A 20,238-nucleotide genomic window follows, 5' to 3' on the forward strand; every position below is an offset into this window, starting at 1 on the left:
GTCAGGAAGATAGCAAATTCAAGGCCAGCCTCAATAACATTTAGGAGCCTGTCTCAAAAAAGTAAAATAAAATTTAACTTAATTTAATAAATAAAAATAAGAAGTACTGGGGATGCAACTCAGTGGTAAAGTGCCCCTGGATTCTCATCCGGAAACCATCCTTCATCTTAGAACCTTAACCACAAGGTTAAGTATAGTAGTTCTTTCACGGTGTTGGTGGCTATAGGAACAAGTCCTTTCACTTGGAGATTCTTTCCCTCGGTGCCTCTGGTCAGCTCAGCACACGTGATCTCACATGCTCTCCAGTGATCTCATGGCAGCACAATTCTAATCTGGCGAATCGCCACCTCTGGTTATTCTGTAGAGACAAGGTCTCCTTAAATTGCTGAGGCTGGCCTGGAACTTGCCATCCCTCCGTCTCAGCCATGCCAGTCACTGGGACTCCAGCTGTGCCATGATGCCTGCCTGTGTGTTTGCTGTTTGTTTCTGCAGTGTTGGAAATCAAACCCAGGGCTTCAGCGTGCAAGGCAAGTGCTCTACCACTGAACTCGTCCCCAGCCCTTTTTGTTTTTTTAATTTTATTGATTTTGGTACCAGGGAGCAAACACGGGGGTCCTTAACCACTGGGCGATGTCTCCAGCCCTTTTTATTTTTTGAGACAGAGCCTGGCTAAATTGCTGAGGCTGGCTTTGAACTTGTGATCCTCCTGCCTCAGCCTCCTAAATTGTTAGATTACAGGCTTGTGCCTCAGTCCTGGGTCCTGTTATATTATATATTTTAAATGAACGTGTGTGTTGGGGCTGGGGATGTGGCTCAAGCGGTAGTGCGCTCACCTGGCATGTGTGCGGCACCACATACAAACAAAGATGTTGTGTCCGCCGAAAACTAAAAAATAAATATTAAAAAAAAAATTCTCTCTCTCTCTCTCTCTTAAAAAAAATGAACATGTGTTAAGGAATTTATTTTACTTATGATATGAGGGACTCAGGGGAATGTTATGAAAATTTCAAAGGAAAATTTAAAATGTCATAGATTTATTTGAAGAAAAGGAATGTTGAGGTGAGACAAAACTGATTTTCCATGGGGTAGGGCAGGATGGGGGAACCTAAAGAATAATTACCAGATGGACAGAATTGACATATATACAATTACAGTTTCAATTTTAAAAAGGTACAAATCTCTCATAGACAATGCATCCTTTTCTATTGAAATACAATTTTTTTAGGGCTGGGCTGTAGCTCAGTGGTAAAGCACTTGCCTAGTACAGGCGAGGCACTGGGTTCGATCCTCAGGACCACATAAAAATGAACAAACAAATTAAAGATATTGTGTCCAACTACAACTAAAAATAATTTTTTTAAAAAAAATACACATTTTTAAAAGCAAGTTTCCTTGATAGAAAAATGGTTAAATTATGTGGGACTGATGTCATGAAGTTTTAAGAAATAAAGGGATATCCCTGGGCATGTGGCACACCTGGAATCCCAGCAATTCCAGAGGCTGAGGCAGGAGGACCACATTCCAAACCAGCCTCAGTGAGTCCCTAAACAACTTAGTGAGACCCTGACTCAAAATAAAAAGGCTGAGGTTGTAGCTCAGTGGTACAGTGCCCCTGGGTTCAATCCCTCCTGGGGCAGGGAGAGGAAGGGAGGGTGGGAGGGGAGAAGAAATACAGGGATATTGCACTGTATTATCGTAGAAAGTAGTATTTATTATGGCATTAGGTGGGAAAAAAAGGCAAAAGAAATCATTACTCACGACGAAAGACAAACACATAGATAAATAATGAGTATGAGGTCATTTCTAGGGATTTTTCATATTTCTCTTTTTTAGGGGGGAGTACCAGGGATTGAGGGGCACTCGACCACGGAACCACACCCCCAGCCCTATTTTGTATTTTATTTAGAGACAGGGTCTCACTGAGTTGCTTAGTGCCTCGCTTTTGCCGAGGCTGGCTTTGAATTCTCAATCCTCCTGCCTGAGCCTCCCGAGCCACTGGGATTACAGGCATGCGCCAACACACCTGGCCGACTTTTCCCCTTAACAACCTGTCTCCCACTCCCCCAGAGCAGAATGGTCCAGGTACACATTCTGAAGAAAGCAGACAAACTGTCACCTACCTACATGTGTCATACAATTGGCCACTTGTGGCCACATGTACAATAATAAAAAAATAAATAAATAAAAAGGGTGGGGGATGTAGTTCGGGGGGGGAAATGTCCTCTTAAAATATATTCAAATATAAATAGAGTTGGGGTACAGCTCAATGGTAAAGCACTGGCCTAGCACGCAGGAGGACCTGGGTTCAACTACAGAATAAAAAAAAAGTTGCATATTAACATGTTAGTCTCCCTCCCCCGAGGATTGAACCCAGGGCCTCCTGTATACTAGGTCAGCACTCTGCCCTCTGCCACTGAGCTATATATCCTGGTCCTATATTCTGGATATTAATCTCTTGTTAAATAGTTTGCAAGTATTTTCTCTCATTCTGTAGGATGTCTCTAAATTCTCTGCTTGTTTCCCTTGCTGTGCAGAAGCTTTTTAGTTTGATATAGTCCCATAGTGTCAATTTTTGCTTTTGCTGCTTGTGCTTTTGGGGTCATATCAAAAAAAAGTTTGCCCTGAATCGTTTCTTTTGTTTTCTTCTAGTAGCTTCTGTTTCAGCACCCATCCACCCACCCCCAGGTTTGAACACAAAATGCTTTACTACTGAGTTACATCCCCAGATTATTATTTTCCATTTTGAGACAGGGTGTTGTTAAATTGCCCAGGTTGGCTTTGAACTGGTGATCCTCCTGCCTCAGCCTCCCAAGCAGCAGGGATTACAGGCTGGCACCACCACATGGCACCTGGCTTCTCTTTTGAGTTTCATGTCTAAGTCTTCCATCCATTTTGAAATGATATCTGAAGCCAGCCTCAGAAAACTCTAGTATTCTTCTTCTTTTTTTTTTTTAATTTTTATTATTAGTTGTTCAAAACATTACATAGTTCTTGACATATCATATTTCATACATTTGATTCAAGTGGGTTATGAACTCCCATTTTTACCCCGTATACAGATTGCAGAATCACATCGGTTACACATCCACTTTTTTACCTATTGCCATACTAGTGTCTGTTGTGTTCTGTTGCCTTTCCTATCCTCTACTATCCCCCCTCCCCTCCCCTCCCCTCCCATCTTCTCTCTTTATCCCCTCTACTGTAATTCATTTCTCCCCCTTGTTTTTTTCCCCTTTCCCCTCACTTCCTCTTATATGTAATTTTGTATAACAATGAGGGTCTCCTTCCATTTCCATGCAATTTTCCTTCTCTCTCCCTTTCCCTCCCACCTCTCATCCCTGTTTAATGTTAATCTTCTTCTCATGCTCTTCCACCCTGCTCTGTTCTTAGTTGCTCTCCTTATATCAAAGAAGACATTTGGCATTTGTTTTTTAGGGATTGGCTAGCTTCACTTAGCATAATCTGCTCTAATGCCATCCATTTCCCTGCAAATTCCATGATTTTGTCATTTTTTAGTGCAGAGAAATACTCCATTGTGTATAAATGCCACATTTTTTTTTATCCATTCATCTATTGAAGGGCATCTAGGTTGGTTCCACAGTCTAGCTATTGTGAATTGTGCTGCTATGAACATTGATGTAGCAGTATCCCTATAGTATGCTCTTTTAAGGTCTTTAGGGAATAGTCCGAGAAGGGGAATAGCTGGGTCAAATGGTGGTTCCATTCCCAGCTTTCCCAGGAATCTCCATACTGCTTTCCAAATTGGCTGCACCATTTTGCAGTCCCACCAGCAATGTACAAGTGAACCCTTTTCCCCACATCCTCGCCAGCACTTGTTGTTGTTTGACTTCATAATGGCTGCCAATCTTACTGGAGTGAGATGGTATCTTAGGGTGGTTTTGATTTGCATTTCTTTGACTGCTAGAGATGGTGAGCATTTTTTCATGTACTTGTTGATTGGTATTATTCTTCTGCATGTATCCAGTTTTCCCAGCACCATGTAAGGAAGAGACTATCCTTTTTCCAATGTATGTTTTTGCTATCTTTGCTGTAAATGTGTGAATTTGCTTTTGGTTTTTCTATTCCATTCCATTGTTCTCATGTAGTATGCTTTTTTTTTTTTTTTTTTTGCTTTTTTAAATATTTATTTTTTAGTTGAGTTGGACACAATATCTTTATTTTATTTATTTATTTTTATGTGGTGCTATGGATCGAACTCAGGGCCTCGCACTTGTTAGGCGGGTGCTCTACTGCTGAGCCCCAGCCCCCACCCTGTAGCACTTTTTTCTTTCTTTTTTTTTGAATTTTTTAATATTTATTTTTTAGTTATCGGCAGACACAACATCTTTGTTTGTATGTGGTGCTGAGGATCGAACCCAGGCCGCACACACGCCAGGCGAGCGCGCTACCGCTTGAGCCACATCCCCAGCCCCTTTAATTGGTATTTTGACAGGAATTGCATTTACTCCATAGATTGCTTTCAGTAGTATGGACATTTCATTCTTCCAATCCATGTACATGGGATGTCTTTCCATTTTTGGGTGTATCTTCTTCAATGATTTATATTATTATATACAGTGCTGAAATATTTAATTTCATACCCATATCTAATGTGTACTATCATATCTATATCATGTTTCAAGAAGTATATTTTCAAGATATACCCCTAGAAGTGGGATATGCATTTTGGAGGGTTACTACTAGGGATTGAATCCAAGACTGCTCAACCACTGAGCTATATCCCCAGTCCTCTTTGTTATTTTGAGACAGGGTTTCATGAAATTGTCCAGACTAGCCTTGAACTGTGATCCTCCTGCCTCAGAGTCCTGAGTAATTAGAATTACAGGTATCTGCCTGAGTCCTGAGATGTTGGAATTATAGTGCCTGGTTTTAAATTTTGAGAGACTGTCTCGAGAATTCATTTAGATTACTTTTGAAATTGTAATGCTCTTGAGCAGCTGGGATTACAGGTGTGGGTCACCATACCTGACTGTAATATGTATTTGTAATTTTTATATTTATTCCAGTTTTTATATCTATTTTTCCTATATGGGGTTTACCAACTTGCACACTTACCAGTAATGCATGAGTGTAACTAATTTTCCGAAATGTTAAGAACAAGAGGGTTACAAGTTTAAAGCCAGTCAGGATAATTTAGTGAGACCCTGTCTAATAATTAAAAAAAGGGGGTGAGGGCTGGGATGCAGCTCAGTGGTAGAGTATCCCTGGGTTCAACCCCAGTAACAGGTAAACATTAACAATGTTTTCAAACTTTGGAATTTTTGCCAACCTGACAGATGAAAAGTGGTTTCTCAGTTTAGACTTATGTGCTTTTTCTTCTTGGGTTTTTGTTTGGTGATGCTGGACATCAAACCCAGGGCCTCATGCATGCCAAGCAAATGCTCCACCACTAAGCCACACACCATATTTCACTTTTTAAAATGGAAGTAAAACAAACTTACTGTGTATAGCTCCATAAAGTTTTTCATTTATATATATCATAGACCTATCACCCAGAAAAAGATGATTGTTACCAGCACCTCAGAGACTCTTTCATATCTTTCCCATTCAATATCTCCCCCAACCCTCAAACTTTCAGAGGTAACTATTACTTTTATTTCTATGACATAGCTAAGTTTTATTGTTCCTGAACTTTATAAACATATGTACTTAATGTGTCTGGATTCTTTCAATCAACAATATGTCTGTGAGACAAATCCAGTATTGTGGGTGTCATGAAGTTTGCTCATTTTTATTGCTGAATTTCATATAAATAAATCTATATTTTATATGTAGTATGCTTTTTTTAATATTTATTTTTTAGTTGTAGTTGGACACAATACCTTTATTTTATCTTTTTATTTTTATGTGGTGCTGAGGATCGAACCCAGGGCCTCGCACATGCTAGGTGGGCGCTCTACTGCTGAGCCACAGGCCCCCCCCTAGCACTATATTTTCTAGTATTGATGGGATTTTTGAATTATTTCTAGTTTCGGCTACAATAAATAATGCTACTGTGGTGCACACTTGTAATCCTAGAGTCTCAGGAGGCTGAGGCAAGGAGATCACAAGTTTGAGCCCAGCCTCAGCAATTCAGCAGGTCCCTAAGCAACTTAGTGAGATTCTATCTCAAAATAAAAAATAAAAAGGCTGGGGATGTGAATCAGTAGTTAAGCACCCCTGAGTTCAGTCCCTGGTACAAGAAGAAAACAAAACCATGTAAAGTATTTGGAATGTTGCATGGCATACAGCAAGCCATTGATAAATGTATTATTTAATTAATATCTATAAGAACTGCAGCTTGTTTCCTGACCCAGTGTGTTAGAAAAGGGGAAAGTAAACTTTGCTACAGAAAGTTTTAAGTCAGGTGTGTTCTGAAAAAACAAACACTATATTTACAGTCATTCCATCTATTTATTTATTTATTTAGGTTGTGCTGAAGAACGAACCCAGAGATTCATACATTCTAGGCAATGAGCAAGCCTTGAGCTATACCTCCAACCCCTAAATGGGACTTATTTTTAAAACCATCATGCTGGGGAGAGTGGTACATGCCTGTAATCCCAGCAACTCAGGACACTGAGACAGGAGAATCACAAATTGGAGGCCAGCCTCAGCAACTTAATATGAAACCTATCTTTTTTTTTTTTTTTTAGATATTTATTTTTTAGTTGTACACAATACCTTTATTTTGTTTATTTGTTTTTATGTGGTGCTGAGGATCGAACCCAGGGCCTCACACGTGCTAGGCAAGCGCTCTACGGCTGAGCCACAACTCCAGCCCAGAAACCCATCTTAAAATAAAAAATGGGCTGGAGGTATAACTCAGTGGTAAAGTACCCATGCATTCAATCCCCAGTGTCAAAAAAAAAAAAAAAAAGAGAGAGAGAAACAACATTACATAATATTACACCGGTTTTGTGTATGTTTCCAGAGATACATATACATATGTATATCATCCAGGCTCCCACACACAAATAGAACCATCATATACACAATGTTCTACACCTTACTTCGTTTTTCATCTAATATGTGTTTCCACTTACACAGAATAATGCTATTGCAATAACTTAAGTTTGTGTTCATCAATGGCTAAATCAGGGCTTTGTACCTAGAAGGAATCCAAAGCATACAGTGGAACTGCAGACTAAGTGTTGGAAAGCTATTAGGAGATCATCCAGTCTAGGTCTTATTTTATGGATAATTAAAACACACAAAATGATACCTAGCATGACAAACAAAATGATGAATGACTGAGCCAGCTTGAAGGTACAGCCACAGGACTTCAACAGAAATATAGTTTTTAAAATAAGAAAAACATAATAAAAGGTATAGTTAAAATAAGGTACTGCAAATGTGAAAATAGTTCTAGGGCTAGGATTGTAGTTCAGTGGTAGAGCGCTTGCCTAGCATGTGTGTGGTACAGTGTTAGATCTTCAGCACCACATGTAAATAAATAAATTAAATTGAGGTATTGTGTCCATCTACAACTGAAAAAATTTAAAAAACTAGTTCTATATGTAGAATAGTGATGACTAGGTTCGTGTGTTGTGTTGTTTTGTGGTACTAAGGATTTAACTCAGGGGTGCTCTACCACTGAACTACATCTCCAGCCTGTTTTGAAACAGGGTCTGCTTGTTGCCCAGACTGGCCTCGAACTTGTAATCCTCCTGCCTCGGCCTCTCAAGTCACTGGGACTATAGGTATGTGCTACTACAGCCAGCTTGGTTTAGGAATAACTAGTACAATGCATTCCAGCTTTAAAAAAAATGACCTCATATACATTAGTTCCATAGATTTCTTAAAGCTAACAGGTTGCCCTGGTCTCCACGTAACAGAAAAGAGTTGGGAATGTAGTTCAGCGGTAGTGTGGTGTCCCTGGGTTCAGTCTCCAGTCACTAACACACACACACACACAGCAAAAGTTGGCAAGGGATGAAGGTCAGTGATAAAGCACAAAGCAAAGCACTTGCCTAAGAGTGAAGTGCTGGGTTCCGTCCCCAGCACTGGCCAAAAAAAAAAAGAGAGAGAGAGAGAGAGAAATTTTGCTTTGGTGTGTAAGGCAATCCTTAAAGTGTTTCTAAAGAATGGAAAATGCTACCGAGATGCACAGATGGGGAACAAAGTAAAAATGAACTCACACATAACCCAGTAACCACACTGCTCTCACACTACTCCTCGGTGAATTGCTGAGTGAGAGTACAATGATTTCAGCGGCATGGGTCGGTCCCAGAGACTCGAGGGGAATATGAAGATGGCTTCTCCGGCCTGTAGATTTTTATTAGAGCTCGTGCTGGCCCCACTGGCTTGCGCACTTGAGCGAAGGGACCACTGCACCTGCAGAGGAGCCCGCACTTGCCTGTGGGATGCACTCAGCTCAGGGAGCTGACTCCGTGCCATCCACGGGCGTTTGCTCGGGGGCCACCTAAGAGTCGTGCTCGGTTCCCTCCCCTGCACTGCCCGTTTGCGGACAGGCGTCGTGTCCCCCGCAGCCACGCAGAGGCAGCGTCCAGGTACCCGAACCCACCTTTGCCCCAGGAGCGAGCGACCCAGGGAAGCACCGCGCGTGCTCTCTAGCCCGCGCACGCGCAGCCTCTCTTTTTCCTGAATCCTTTCGTAGTCCCGCCCCTTGGGGCACAGAGAGGGAGCGATTGAGCAAGCTGGCTGCCCATCAGACCGGGGTCGTTTCTTCTCAAATATCATTGGTAGACGAGGAAAAGACCCGTCCTCCGCCGTCGGCCTCCCCCCCACCCCCACCCCGAGAGCCTGCGCCACGGCGGAAGCAGCCATTGGCGGAGGCGCGAGACCGCGACTGCTCACTTCCGGCGCGGGCCGCCACGATTTCCCCCGCCCCCTACGTCGCCTCGGCCTTCCACCATGGCCGCCTCTGTGTGGCGTGAGGAGAAGCTGTTCATCCGTGTCCTCCTGTAGCGCTACTGCCTCACCCTCACCCTCTAGGGCCCGGATCCAAAGGAGCCTCGCTCCGCAAACCCTGGGCGCCGGCTGGGAAGACCTCCCGGTCCCGACCGCGGGGGCAGGACTCCCCCGCCCCCACCGCTAGGGGCAGAAACTTAGGGTCTTCCCCTCGGTTAGGGTCAGAAGCCAGAGAGGGCTGCCCTCCCACGGCCCCAGGGCCGGAGCCTCGCCCAGCCACCCCGGGGCGCAGACCCCGGCTACCGCACTTTGAGCTAACGGCTTCCCTTCAGCCCTGCCACCCCGGAAGCAGCCTTGCAGGACCGGCCGCCTTCGTGCCTCCCAGGCGCGGCCTCGGAGAGGAGGGCGGAGTGCCGAGCACGGGGGCCCGCGCCCTCCCCTCCCCCCGGCCTCCGGCCCCTCTTCCCGGGCGACCCAGAGTTCCCCACGTCTAGGACTTCCCACCCACCCACTCCCCGGCCTTTTCCCGTCTCCTGGCTGCAGCCATGGAGTTACAGAAGGGAAAGGGGGCAGCAGCAGCAGCTGCTTCGGGAGCGGCGGGAGGTGGAGGAGGAGCGGGAGCAGGAGCCCCAGGAGGGGGGAGGCTGCTACTTTCAACCAGTTTGGATGCCAAGGATGAGTTAGAGGAGGTAGGTGTGGCGGGTGGGGAAGGGAGTTAAGAAATTGGGTTGAGGGATACGGAGCGGATATGGGTGGGGGTGGGGGGAAAGGCCTTCAAGTTTTTTCCAAGGCAACACAAACACTGCTCTAGTTTCCTGCTCCTGAAGGAAGAAGTGTGGGCCAGCTTCCTGTTGTCATAGTAACAGCAGCCACTAGTCTGAAAATGGGTGAGGGGTGTTGGTGATGGAAGGGATACAGCATCCAGATTTACCGAATTTATTTATTTTTATTCCTTTCCACATACACATCACAGCTATTTTTAATGTCCACTCTGTTTCAGACCCAGATCATGTTGACTTGAGAATAATGTGTGTGTGTGTGTGTGTGTTTGTGTGTGTAGGTGTCTTGGGCTGATAGGAGCTTGCAGCAGGCCTTGGACCCTCCTGTTAGATGGTATTATTTTATTTATTTATATGTGGGGCAGAGAATCAAACCAAGTACCTCACATATGCTAGGCAAGTGCTCTACCACTGAGCTACAACCTCAGCCTTTATTTTTTATTTTTTGAGATGGTCTTGGTAATTTGACTAGGCTGCTTTGAACTTATGTTCCTCCTGCCTCAGCATCCTGAGTAGCTGAAATTTTATTATACACTTTTTTACCACACTATATATTTTCTTAGCTTAGGGTGGGAAATGAAAGATTAGAGGGATCCTTTTAACTTGAGACTCCAAAGTCAATTTTCAGCTTCAGGTATATAATGGCAGATATCTGTTGCTGTTGTCATGGTAGTTATGGTCAGGCAGTCTTAGTACTAGAAAAATTCGTTGAGGAGCTCCTAGAGATAATAAATATTTACTCAGCTCTCTGAGATGCTGTTGTAGAGTGCTTATTCTGAACAGAGCCATTCTGCCAGCAACCTATCCAGGAAGTTGCCAGTCAACTAGGCATTTAGAATGAGGACACCTGAATAGTGTTAGTTCAGTAGCCTCAGCCACAGGAATGGGATGAACAAGTGAATGTGACTTAGGGGACCATGTTCCATAGAACAGATAGAGAACAGATAGAGTTGCTGAGAAGAATGTAGGGCAGGGGAGGTAGCTCACTCAGTAGTAGCGCACTTGCCAAGCATGCCCCATGCCTTGAGTTTAATTCCTAGTACCTCATTTTTAAAAAGGATGGAGTGAGGCAATACCATGGGACAGAATGGGAATTCTTAGGGAACTTGGTAGTTGTTCCTCCCTTCTCTTTCCCCAGTTGTTCTTCCCCTGCTGGTTTGGAATCGATCACATATCTCTTTCCTATGCTATACACAAGGGTATTGACATAGGAATATAAGACCCAGCCCAGAACTGAGGCATGATTCCTGAACTATTTGTAAAGCCTATTCAGTGCTTCAACTCAGTGGTTATCTAGAGACAGGATGAGGAAATTAATAGGCCCTGGCTCTTCGCTGTTCATTCTGCTGCTTCTGATTTTGTTATAGCCCTTTATCAGTTATTAGAGGGTAGATAGGCAGATAGGTTTATTTGAAAAACTGTTAGTTCAGACACAAGACAGTGAGACAGTGTGAATCAAGAGGTGGTTAAATAGCAACTGCATATTACCTACCAGCAAAAGTCTACTTGTGGTTTGGCTTCCCCCCAGTAGTTCTCTGAACATTTAGATAAAGTTTGTTTTGTGGTTACTTTTTTAAAAAATCAAAATAAATATAATTAGGAATGTAAATAATACTCCAAAAATAATGTATTCCCAAAACATAAAATTGACTTAGTTTAAAAAAAAAAAACTTGCTTAGGATTACCTGGATATTTAAATTATCCTTTTTTTTTTTTTTTTAACAAAATGACCATTTTGGGGACTAGAGATGTAGTTCAAATGGTAAAGTGCTTAAGTGCTTGCCTGGCATGCGTGAGGCCGTTGTTCCATCTCTGAGTACCACACTACCACGAGAGAAAGAAATGGCCACTTTTATGTCAGGAGTAAAACTACTGCCTTTGGTTCCTCTATCAGTTGTATGAAAGGGAAAAGACTAATGGTGGATGATAATCTGTTTATTCCTCATCCTGATTCCTACAGAGGTCATCGTGCCTGTGATTTAATTTAAACCACAGGGTAGGACAGCATCCTGTTCAGTAAACAAAATGATATGGCAGGAGGAGACCACAAAAGAAGGGAAGCATTTATTTTCTTGCTTTTTTAGACTGAGAATGAACTTTTAACTGTTTCCAGGGAGAAGAGGAAGGGAGAGTCCTTTTTTTTCCCCCTAATCTCCTTCATGGTGCAGATGTTTCTTATTGTGCCTCAAGCTCCTCTACTCTCCTTCCTTCTTGGCCTTTTGTCCTTTGCATTCAAACTTTCCAGCTAGCCTTACCTCACTATTTTTCCCCGGTGTATGGTTCTGCCAACCCCAGTAGACCAGAGTGATTTTAAGGGCTCTGACTTCTTCATCTGGGCCTCAGCACAGATCTCTGCACACAGAAGTTATCAAAACCTGGTTGTTGACCAACTGACCTGTGCTTGTTCTGGCTGGGTAATTTTCCCTCACAGGTCTATCTATTCACAGGTGCGCAGAGGTAGCCCCCTGACCATGTACACTTACTGTGTGTTGAGAATTATAGGAAAATAAGATGGGTGAGACCCATAAAAATTGCCTTCCACAGTTTATCATTTGAAGACTTGAATTAACACACCCAAAAGAAGGTTTAAAACAAAGAAGATCTGATTAGAATAATGAAGAGGATGGGGTCATTATAGTTGGGTATGATTTGGAAAGGCTCTTTATAGGCCTGGAGTATGAAGCATTAGTCAAGGTCAGGGGCAGAGACTCTTCTACCCCAGGGAATGTTCCTTGTATCCTTTTTTCTCTTTGACCTCATTCCTCCCTTTGAAGACCAGTCTCCTTGCTCATCCCCAGCCCAATTTGGGGAGGGAATGGGATAAAAATAGTGCCAGAGATTGGAGGAGTTAGAACATGTAGTTCCTACTTGCATGAGCCTTTGCAGCTCCTAGTTATTCCTTTGTCAAAGAGGGGCCAGCCACCTGGAAGTGAGACTGAAAGCAGGAGCTGTGGCCCAAACAAGTCAGAACTTATTGAAGTTATGGATAGGTCTTAGCATTGCATTTGATTAGAAGTATGTCCCTGCCATATTTTCCCCAGGGAATAATTTATATCCTTTCCATGGAATCGCTAGGGAATGGGCTTTGAGTCATTTCCAGTTTTTTTTCCATAAATCATCATTTCACATACAAGGGACTCTTTGTTGAATATAGGTTGTCCTTAAGTATCCATAGGGGATTGGTTCTAGGCCCAAAAGAGGATGCCAGAATCTGAGATGCTCAAGGCCCTATGTCAGTTCTGTGTATCGGGGAAAGGAAGGGCTAGCTGTGCTTGGAACCCGCTGTTGAGTAACTCCTCATTGATGTGGGTTCTTGAGGATTTTGCCCATTGGATCATTTCTTCTTTCCCTGAAGACCATAGAATTTAGTCCTTCAAGGCCAAAATGTCCCATAAAGGAGCAGTATATACTATTACACTCCCTCCCACCCCAACTAGGGATTGAACTCAAGGTCATACCTTGCTAGGCAAGCAATCCACCACTGAGCTATACCCCCGCAGCTCGTTCTTTTATTATTATTTTTAGATCTTTTTAGTTGTCAATAGACCTTTATTTTATTTATTTATATGTGGGGCAGAGAATCAAACCAAGTACCTCACATATGCTAGGCAAGTGCTCTACCACTGAGCTACAACCTCAGCCTTTATTTTTTATTTTTTGAGATGGTCTTGGTAATTTGACTAGGCTGCTTTGAACTTATGTTCCTCCTGCCTCAGCATCCTGAGTAGCTGAAATTTTATTATACACTTTTTTACCACACTATATATTTTCTTAGCTTAGGGTGGGAAATGAAAGATTAGAGGGATCCTTTTAACTTGAGACTCCAAAGTCAATTTTCAGCTTCAGGTATATAATGGCAGATATCTGTTGCTGTTGTCATGGTAGTTATGGTCAGGCAGTCTTAGTACTAGAAAAATTCGTTGAGGAGCTCCTAGAGATAATAAATATTTACTCAGCTCTCTGAGATGCTGTTGTAGAGTGCTTATTCTGAACAGAGCCATTCTGCCAGCAATTGTTGGCAGCTACATACATGATTTCATCTTTACTAAGGGCCTCCAGAGACTGGGGGAAGAAAGATATGGTTACTGGACTGTAGGAATGTAGTTTCCTGTGGCCTTCTTTGAGGGGATTTGATGCTTTTTTTTTTTAAATATTTATTTTTTAGTTGTAGTTGGACACAATACCTTTATTTTATTTATTTTTATGTGGTGCTGAGGATCGAACCCAGGGCTTCACATGTGCCAGGCAAGCTCTCTACCACTGAGCCACAACCCCAGCCCAAGATGTGGTGCTTTTGACATCCTGAATCGTTAATTCTCCATCCTGTATGGAGAAGTAATTTCTATAGTTCATGAGGAGTAGTGTCTTCTATACTCCCATTGCCTGCAAAGGACTTCCCATCACATTTCTCTCTCCATTGTGTTTATCTACTTTTCCAGATTCTGGACTCTCCTACTTTCTACATCCTTAGCTGGGCCTCCCTGTTTCCAGAGGCCACTTTGTCCTTAGCTGGGCAGTGACCCATAGAAAATTGACTCAGGCCTCTGAGCAGAGCTTAGAATATCCAGGAGGGGCCTAGAGAAACTGTTCCACCCAAGGTCTCTGAGAGTTAAATCATAGCGAGAAACTCTACCGCTCATAGGGCTATGTAGTCAGCTTTGTAGGATTTTGGTACAGGGTCCATCAGGCAGGCCTCTTCTAGAAGTCAAAGGTTTACAGAGGTAAGTAGGAGAGGAAGCATTTCAGCCTACTCAAGCATTTATCCATGGCCTGTGGTAGGGGGTTAGCTTTCAGGGATCTTCAAGGACATGCAATTAGAAATAGTGGCAAATGGTTTGAAGAGTCTGTTCTTCGTAGATGTAGATTTGTGCAACTGATGAGCTTCCTTACAAATTGGATAGATTCTAGCTCAATGAAGGCTGTATGCTAGATGCTTTCAAATTTTTATCTTATTTAATCCTCAGAGCAACCTTGTGATATAGGAATTATCCCCATATGATAAGAAAACCAGGGTTTAGAAAGAGTAAATAACTCACCCAACATGAGCCTAAAGCTAACTAGCAAGTGCAGTTTCTTCTATACTGGGTTTCCTGTCAGTTTGCATTAGTTAGCTGCTGTTTGATTTTTCCCTCTCTCTGTTGATTCAGCAGAGATTTCTTCCTTTGATAGGAAACAGTATCTAGAATTTTAGGATGCTATGCTGCTGCTTGTTCACTGTGTCCCTCAACTCTGCTTGTTAACCTCTGTTGGATACAGGGGTCCCACCAAGAATAGTGTAGACTTGGCAGCTAGAATAACACTCTCTCTAGTCCCTGGTAAGAATCTTGGGTAGAAAGGGATAAAACTTTTTTTAAAAAGGAAGCCCAGTGTGATGTTTTTCTTTCCCTTCTCTTTTTATGTATGAGGTGTACAAGGTAATGATGTATCTCAGAGTTTGTTGGAGAGGTGGTTTGTGAGAGTCACAGCTCAGCTTTCATGTGATCTCACAGTTCCCTTTCACAAGTACGCAGGTGCTGTTTATTAAGGTGGAACCTGCTGATCTGACCTAATTTGGGAGATAGACCTGACATTTCCAGTGAAGTTGTAATACCTGCAAACCTGGCAGCTTTGGGTTATTTTAGGTTGAAGTTTTGTAGCTACCAGAGCTGCTTACATTAACACATAATTCTACCCTCTGCCACCTTATGTTCTTACCCAGGATAGGCATACACAACTTTAAGATGGTGGTTAGAAGAGAAGCATGATTATCTTTCATGCCTAGACCTTTTTCCATTGTCCTTATATTCAGTTCTTAACAAGATGTTTTGTTCTGACATCTAAAGTCAAAGGGAAGTAAACCAGCCTGCCTTTGTCACAATTTTGCCAGCAGGATTATCATGGGGATCATTTTTCCTTAAACAGTTTTTGGGTTAATCCTCATGATAAAAGTTTTAAAGGACTAAGGTTTAGGTGTTGATAGTGGAAAAGCTTACTGGCAAAATATGTGAGATATATTATCAATATCTAAATGTTTAGTATTAAATGCATCTTTGAAACAAGGAACCAGTGGCTAAGATCTCTTTAGAAAATGTTGAGCACATGCATGTTTGGGTGGCCTTTGAAAGTAGAAATGCCCTTGGATAGTTTTTAATATAGCTGTCCCTACTTTTGTTTAACTAGAGACCTTGGCAAGTTTTAGTCTGGCCTTTTATTCTTTGTCACTCCTTTTCTTTCCTCATACTCTAATTATTTTTTAAGTTTGTTTTTAGCATTTTGAGGGACATTAGGTAGAACAGTATCTCCATATAGCTGTGTCTATATATTTAGTGCATGCTGCATGCATGTGTAGAAATATCATACATGCAATTAAGTCATGTGAACAAAAAAGAAAGTATTTTATATATATGTGTGTGTGTGTGTGTGTGTGTATGTGTATGTGTGTGTGTATATATATATTTCTTTAAAAACCTTGCTTCTTGGGATACCAGCTATGGCCCCCTTCTCCCTCCCAGGAGAAGTCTATGTTACCCCTCTTATTTATTTATTTTTTGGTGGTGCTGGGGATTGAACCCAGGGCCTTGTGCATGCGAGGCAAGCACTGTACCAGAAAGAAGGATATGTTTTAGCAAATACTCAGTACTAATATCCTATCTATGAATGTTAACAGTACTCTCCTTTAAGCCATCTCCTGGCTTTACCTCTGGCCTCTGTTGGGTTTTCTGGAAGCCTCATGATTATCTCTCTTCTTGCTTTTTCTTTCTCTTTCTTATCTCTGCTTCTTTCTCTTATTTACCTTACCATCCCCCCAAAAAAATTTTTTTAAACAATTTCTTACTATATAATCAGTATTTCAAGTCAGTAATCCAAGATCCAGACCTTGTATTCTGTTGATAAAAGTCTTCAATTTTCTTTCTTTTTTCCTTTCTGTGTGTGTGTGTGTGAGAGAGAGAGAGAGTGAGTGAGTGGTACTAGGGATAGAACTCAGTCTTGTGCATGCTAGGCAAGCACTCTACCACTGAATTTTATCTCCAGCCTGACTCTTTTTTTCTTTAATATTATTATTAATTTTTTTTTATTTGTTTGTTTTGGCAATGCTGGGGTTTGAACCTAGGGCCTTGTGCATGCTAGGCAAGTGCTGTACCACTGAGCTACATTTCCCAGCCTAGATTCTTTAATTTGTTTAATAACTTTATTTCAAAATAATTTCAAACTTAAAGAAAAATTATAATACATAGAACGCTCATATGCATTTCACTTATATTTACTGATTATTAGTATGTGGCACACATCTGCTATATTATTCTATATGTACAGATATTTTATTCTTTTGAAAGTAGCTACCATTGATGCTCCTTTAAATTTAAATACTTCCACATATATTTCCCAATAACAAAAGATTTTTTAAAAATACTTTCTTTTTGGTTAACATGTCTTAATTGTATGTATGATATTTCTACACATGCATGCAGCATGCACTAATCAATCCAGCCTCTGTTTATTCACCCTTTCCTACCACTGCCTTTCCCAACCTCTAATAATCAGTATATAGATTCACATTGACTTGTTTTTAGTTTCTACATACATGGGAAGTTACATACATGTTTTTCTATATCTATCTTATTTTACTTAAGATAACATCGTATGGTCCCATCCATTTTACTGTAAATGATGGGATTTTATTCTTTTTTGTGGCTGAATGATATTTCATTGTGTATATTATCATTTTTTTCAATCCATTCATACATTGCTGGGCAGCTAGGTTTGTTCCATAGCTATTATAAATAGTGCCATAATAATCCAAGGTGTGCAAGTATCTCTTTGGTATCCTGATTTTATTAAAAACAGGAATCTTCCCTCACATATCCACCATTCCATTGTCAAGACTGGATAATTTGCCAGGCACTCTGTGGCACACACCTATAATCCTAGCAGTTCAGGTGGCCGAGGTAGTTTGCAAGCTCAAGCCCAACCTCTGCAATTGAATAAGACCCTGTCGCAAAAAGTGTTCGAGCTCAGTAGTAAAGTGCCCGTGGATTCAATCTTCAGTACCCTGGGAGTGGGGATGGATAGTTTAACATTGACATGTTGCTAGTTCAAGTCAGTAATTCAAGTATTCACATTTATCTGTCATTCCAATTATAGCAGTCCAGGATCACACCATTGTATTTAGGTGTCATATCTCTGTATTACTCTTTATTATTCTTTAATCTGTAACAGATTCGTAATCCATTTTGTCTTTCCTTACCTTAGCTTTTTTAATGTTAAGGCTTTTTTTTTTTTCTTTTTTGGCGGTGTTGGGGATTGAACCCAAGGCCTTGTGCATGTGAGGCAAGCAGTCTACCAACTGAGCTATGTCCCCAGCCCCTTAAGGCATTTTTTTGACAGGCCAGTTATTTTGTGGAATCTCTCAATTTGGGTTGTCTCAGACTCCTGAGTAGCTGGGACCCCACACATGCCACCACCTATCTTCAGTGCATCTTATCAGATGCATATGGTGTACTTTGGTTCCTTGGTTAAGGTGAGGCCCTCCAGGTCTTCTTACATTTATTATTTTCCCTCTGAGATTTATAAGTTTGAGTGAATCTTCTTTCTCTTGAAAGTTTCACCTACTGGTAAACATCTATTGAAAATATTTGCCTAAATCAACTATTATTCTTGTTATCCTTTCTGTATTTGTTAGATGGTGCTCTACTATAAGGAAGGACTTTTCCTTTTCCTTTTTTTTTTTTAAGACAGAGCTAGAGACATCATCAGGTTTGAATTTTTTAAGAATTTTTTGGGGGGCCATAAAGGTATTGTGTCCATGTAGAACAATGGTGGAGCACGTGGGCACGGTGCTACATGGCTAAAATTCTAGCTGTTTGGGAGTCTGAGGTAATAGGATCATGAGTTCAAATCCAGCTTAACAATTTAGTGAGGCCCTAAGCAACTTAGGGAGACCCTGTTTCTAAATAAAGTATGTAAAAATAGGGCTGGGGGTGTGGTTCAATGGGTAAGTGCCCTGGGTTCAATGCCTAGCACCAAAAAAAAAAAAAAGTAACAGTACTTCATAGGTGATACTGACATTGTTATTTTGTTCTCACTCTCCCCAGAGATTGGAAAGGTGTATGAACATTGTGACGTCAATGACAACTGGTGTCTCTGAGAGAGAGGCCAATGATGCCCTTAATGCTTACGTAAGTACAGCACTCCTCGTATTCATTTCTGCTTCTGGAAAGTTCTTAGATACCACCGGAAATATGGAAAGATTAAGTGGGTAAGATCTAGGGTTTTTTAACTCCTCTTTTAGGGTGGAAAGCTACCTACTAGAGTCTTATATGTTTTTAAATAACAACATTTTAATAAATTCAGTTCGGTAATAGTTTTTTCTTTGCAAATTATTCTCACATATTTTATCTTTTACGTTTCCATTGAACTGTGTGGTCAAAATAAATGGTACATGTGAAGGACTTAAAGTAATCTCAGGTTCACAGTAAATGTTCAGTAGGTATTACCTACTTATTATTGTATATTTATTTTTATTTTTATTTTTTTGTTCTACATGGACACAATACCTTTATTTTATTTGTTTTATTTATTTATTTATTTGTTTATTTTATGTGGTTCTAGGGATTGAACCCAATGCCTCACACATGCTAGGCAAGCAAGCATTCTACCACTGAGCCACAACTCCCACCCCTGTATATTATTCTTATTATGTCTTCATTTTAGAAATTTCAGAGACTTATTGATTTGCCCATGGTTATGGTTGGTAGCAGCTACCTTCTTTTTTTTTTTTTTTTTTTTTTTTTTTAGTTTTAGGTGGACACAGTATTTTTATGTGGTGCTGAGAATTGAACTTAGTGCCTCATGCGTGCTAGGTGAACACTCTTCCACTGAGCCACAATCTCAGTCTAGCAGCTGCCTTTCTACTGCGTGCTGCTAAGATCTGATAAAGCGGGGAGGAGAGGACTTTTTGGTTTTATTTTTCCTATGTTAAACACTCTCTTTTCTATTTCTGGCTTACCTCAGGTGGCTCGAGAAAGCAATAAAGGTCATCCCTTCCCTCCACCTCTCTCCTAAAACAGATGTCTCATCCTTTTTTTTGATACTGGGTGCTTTACCACTGAGTATACTTCCCAGCCTCACCCCACCCCTTTTTTTTTTTGGATACAGAGTCTCACTAAATTGCTGAGGCTAGTCTCAAACTTGAGATTCTCCCGCCTCCCCAGTTCCTTGGAATACCGGTGTGGGCCACTGTCCACCTAGCTTAATCCCTTTTAAGAGAAGAAAATAATCAGATTCAAGAGTTGATCATTCTCCATTGCATGTTAGGAGGCTTTAGTTTTCTGGGTGATACTGTGCTTGAATTTGAGTACCACCAACTACTTTCTTTCCTTCCTCACTTTCCAGGTTTGCAAAGGTCCCCCACAACATGAGGAAATCTGTCTGGGCCTCTTTACTCTTGTCCTCACAGAACCTGCCCAAGCCCAGAAGGTAAGATACCTGCTGTGGACCCACAGACCCTCTCAGACAGGATCTGGGAATATGGTGAAATTTACCATTTAACTGGGGACATATCAGACTCTTTGACTAGTGCTGAATCAATTTGTTCTCCAAATGTAAT

General features: G+C 41.5%; 1 protein-coding gene across 1 annotated transcript in view; it reads left to right on the forward strand.

Moving 5' to 3' along the window:
- Window positions 1–8,823: 8,823 nt before the first annotated feature.
- The window catches only part of Ints3 (integrator complex subunit 3), a 41,415-nt gene continuing 30,000 nt past the window's right edge, over window positions 8,824–20,238 (forward strand). The window contains exons 1-3 of the mRNA XM_076861972.1: window positions 8,824–9,563; window positions 18,725–18,808; window positions 20,025–20,108. Coding sequence (XP_076718087.1) covers window positions 9,420–9,563; window positions 18,725–18,808; window positions 20,025–20,108 — 312 coding nt within the window. The 5' untranslated portion in view covers window positions 8,824–9,419. The remainder of the gene's footprint in view (window positions 9,564–18,724; window positions 18,809–20,024; window positions 20,109–20,238) is intronic.

Source organism: Callospermophilus lateralis, chromosome 7 (assembly GCF_048772815.1).
Source record: "Callospermophilus lateralis isolate mCalLat2 chromosome 7, mCalLat2.hap1, whole genome shotgun sequence".
In the NCBI taxonomy this organism is placed as follows: domain Eukaryota; kingdom Metazoa; phylum Chordata; class Mammalia; order Rodentia; family Sciuridae; genus Callospermophilus; species Callospermophilus lateralis.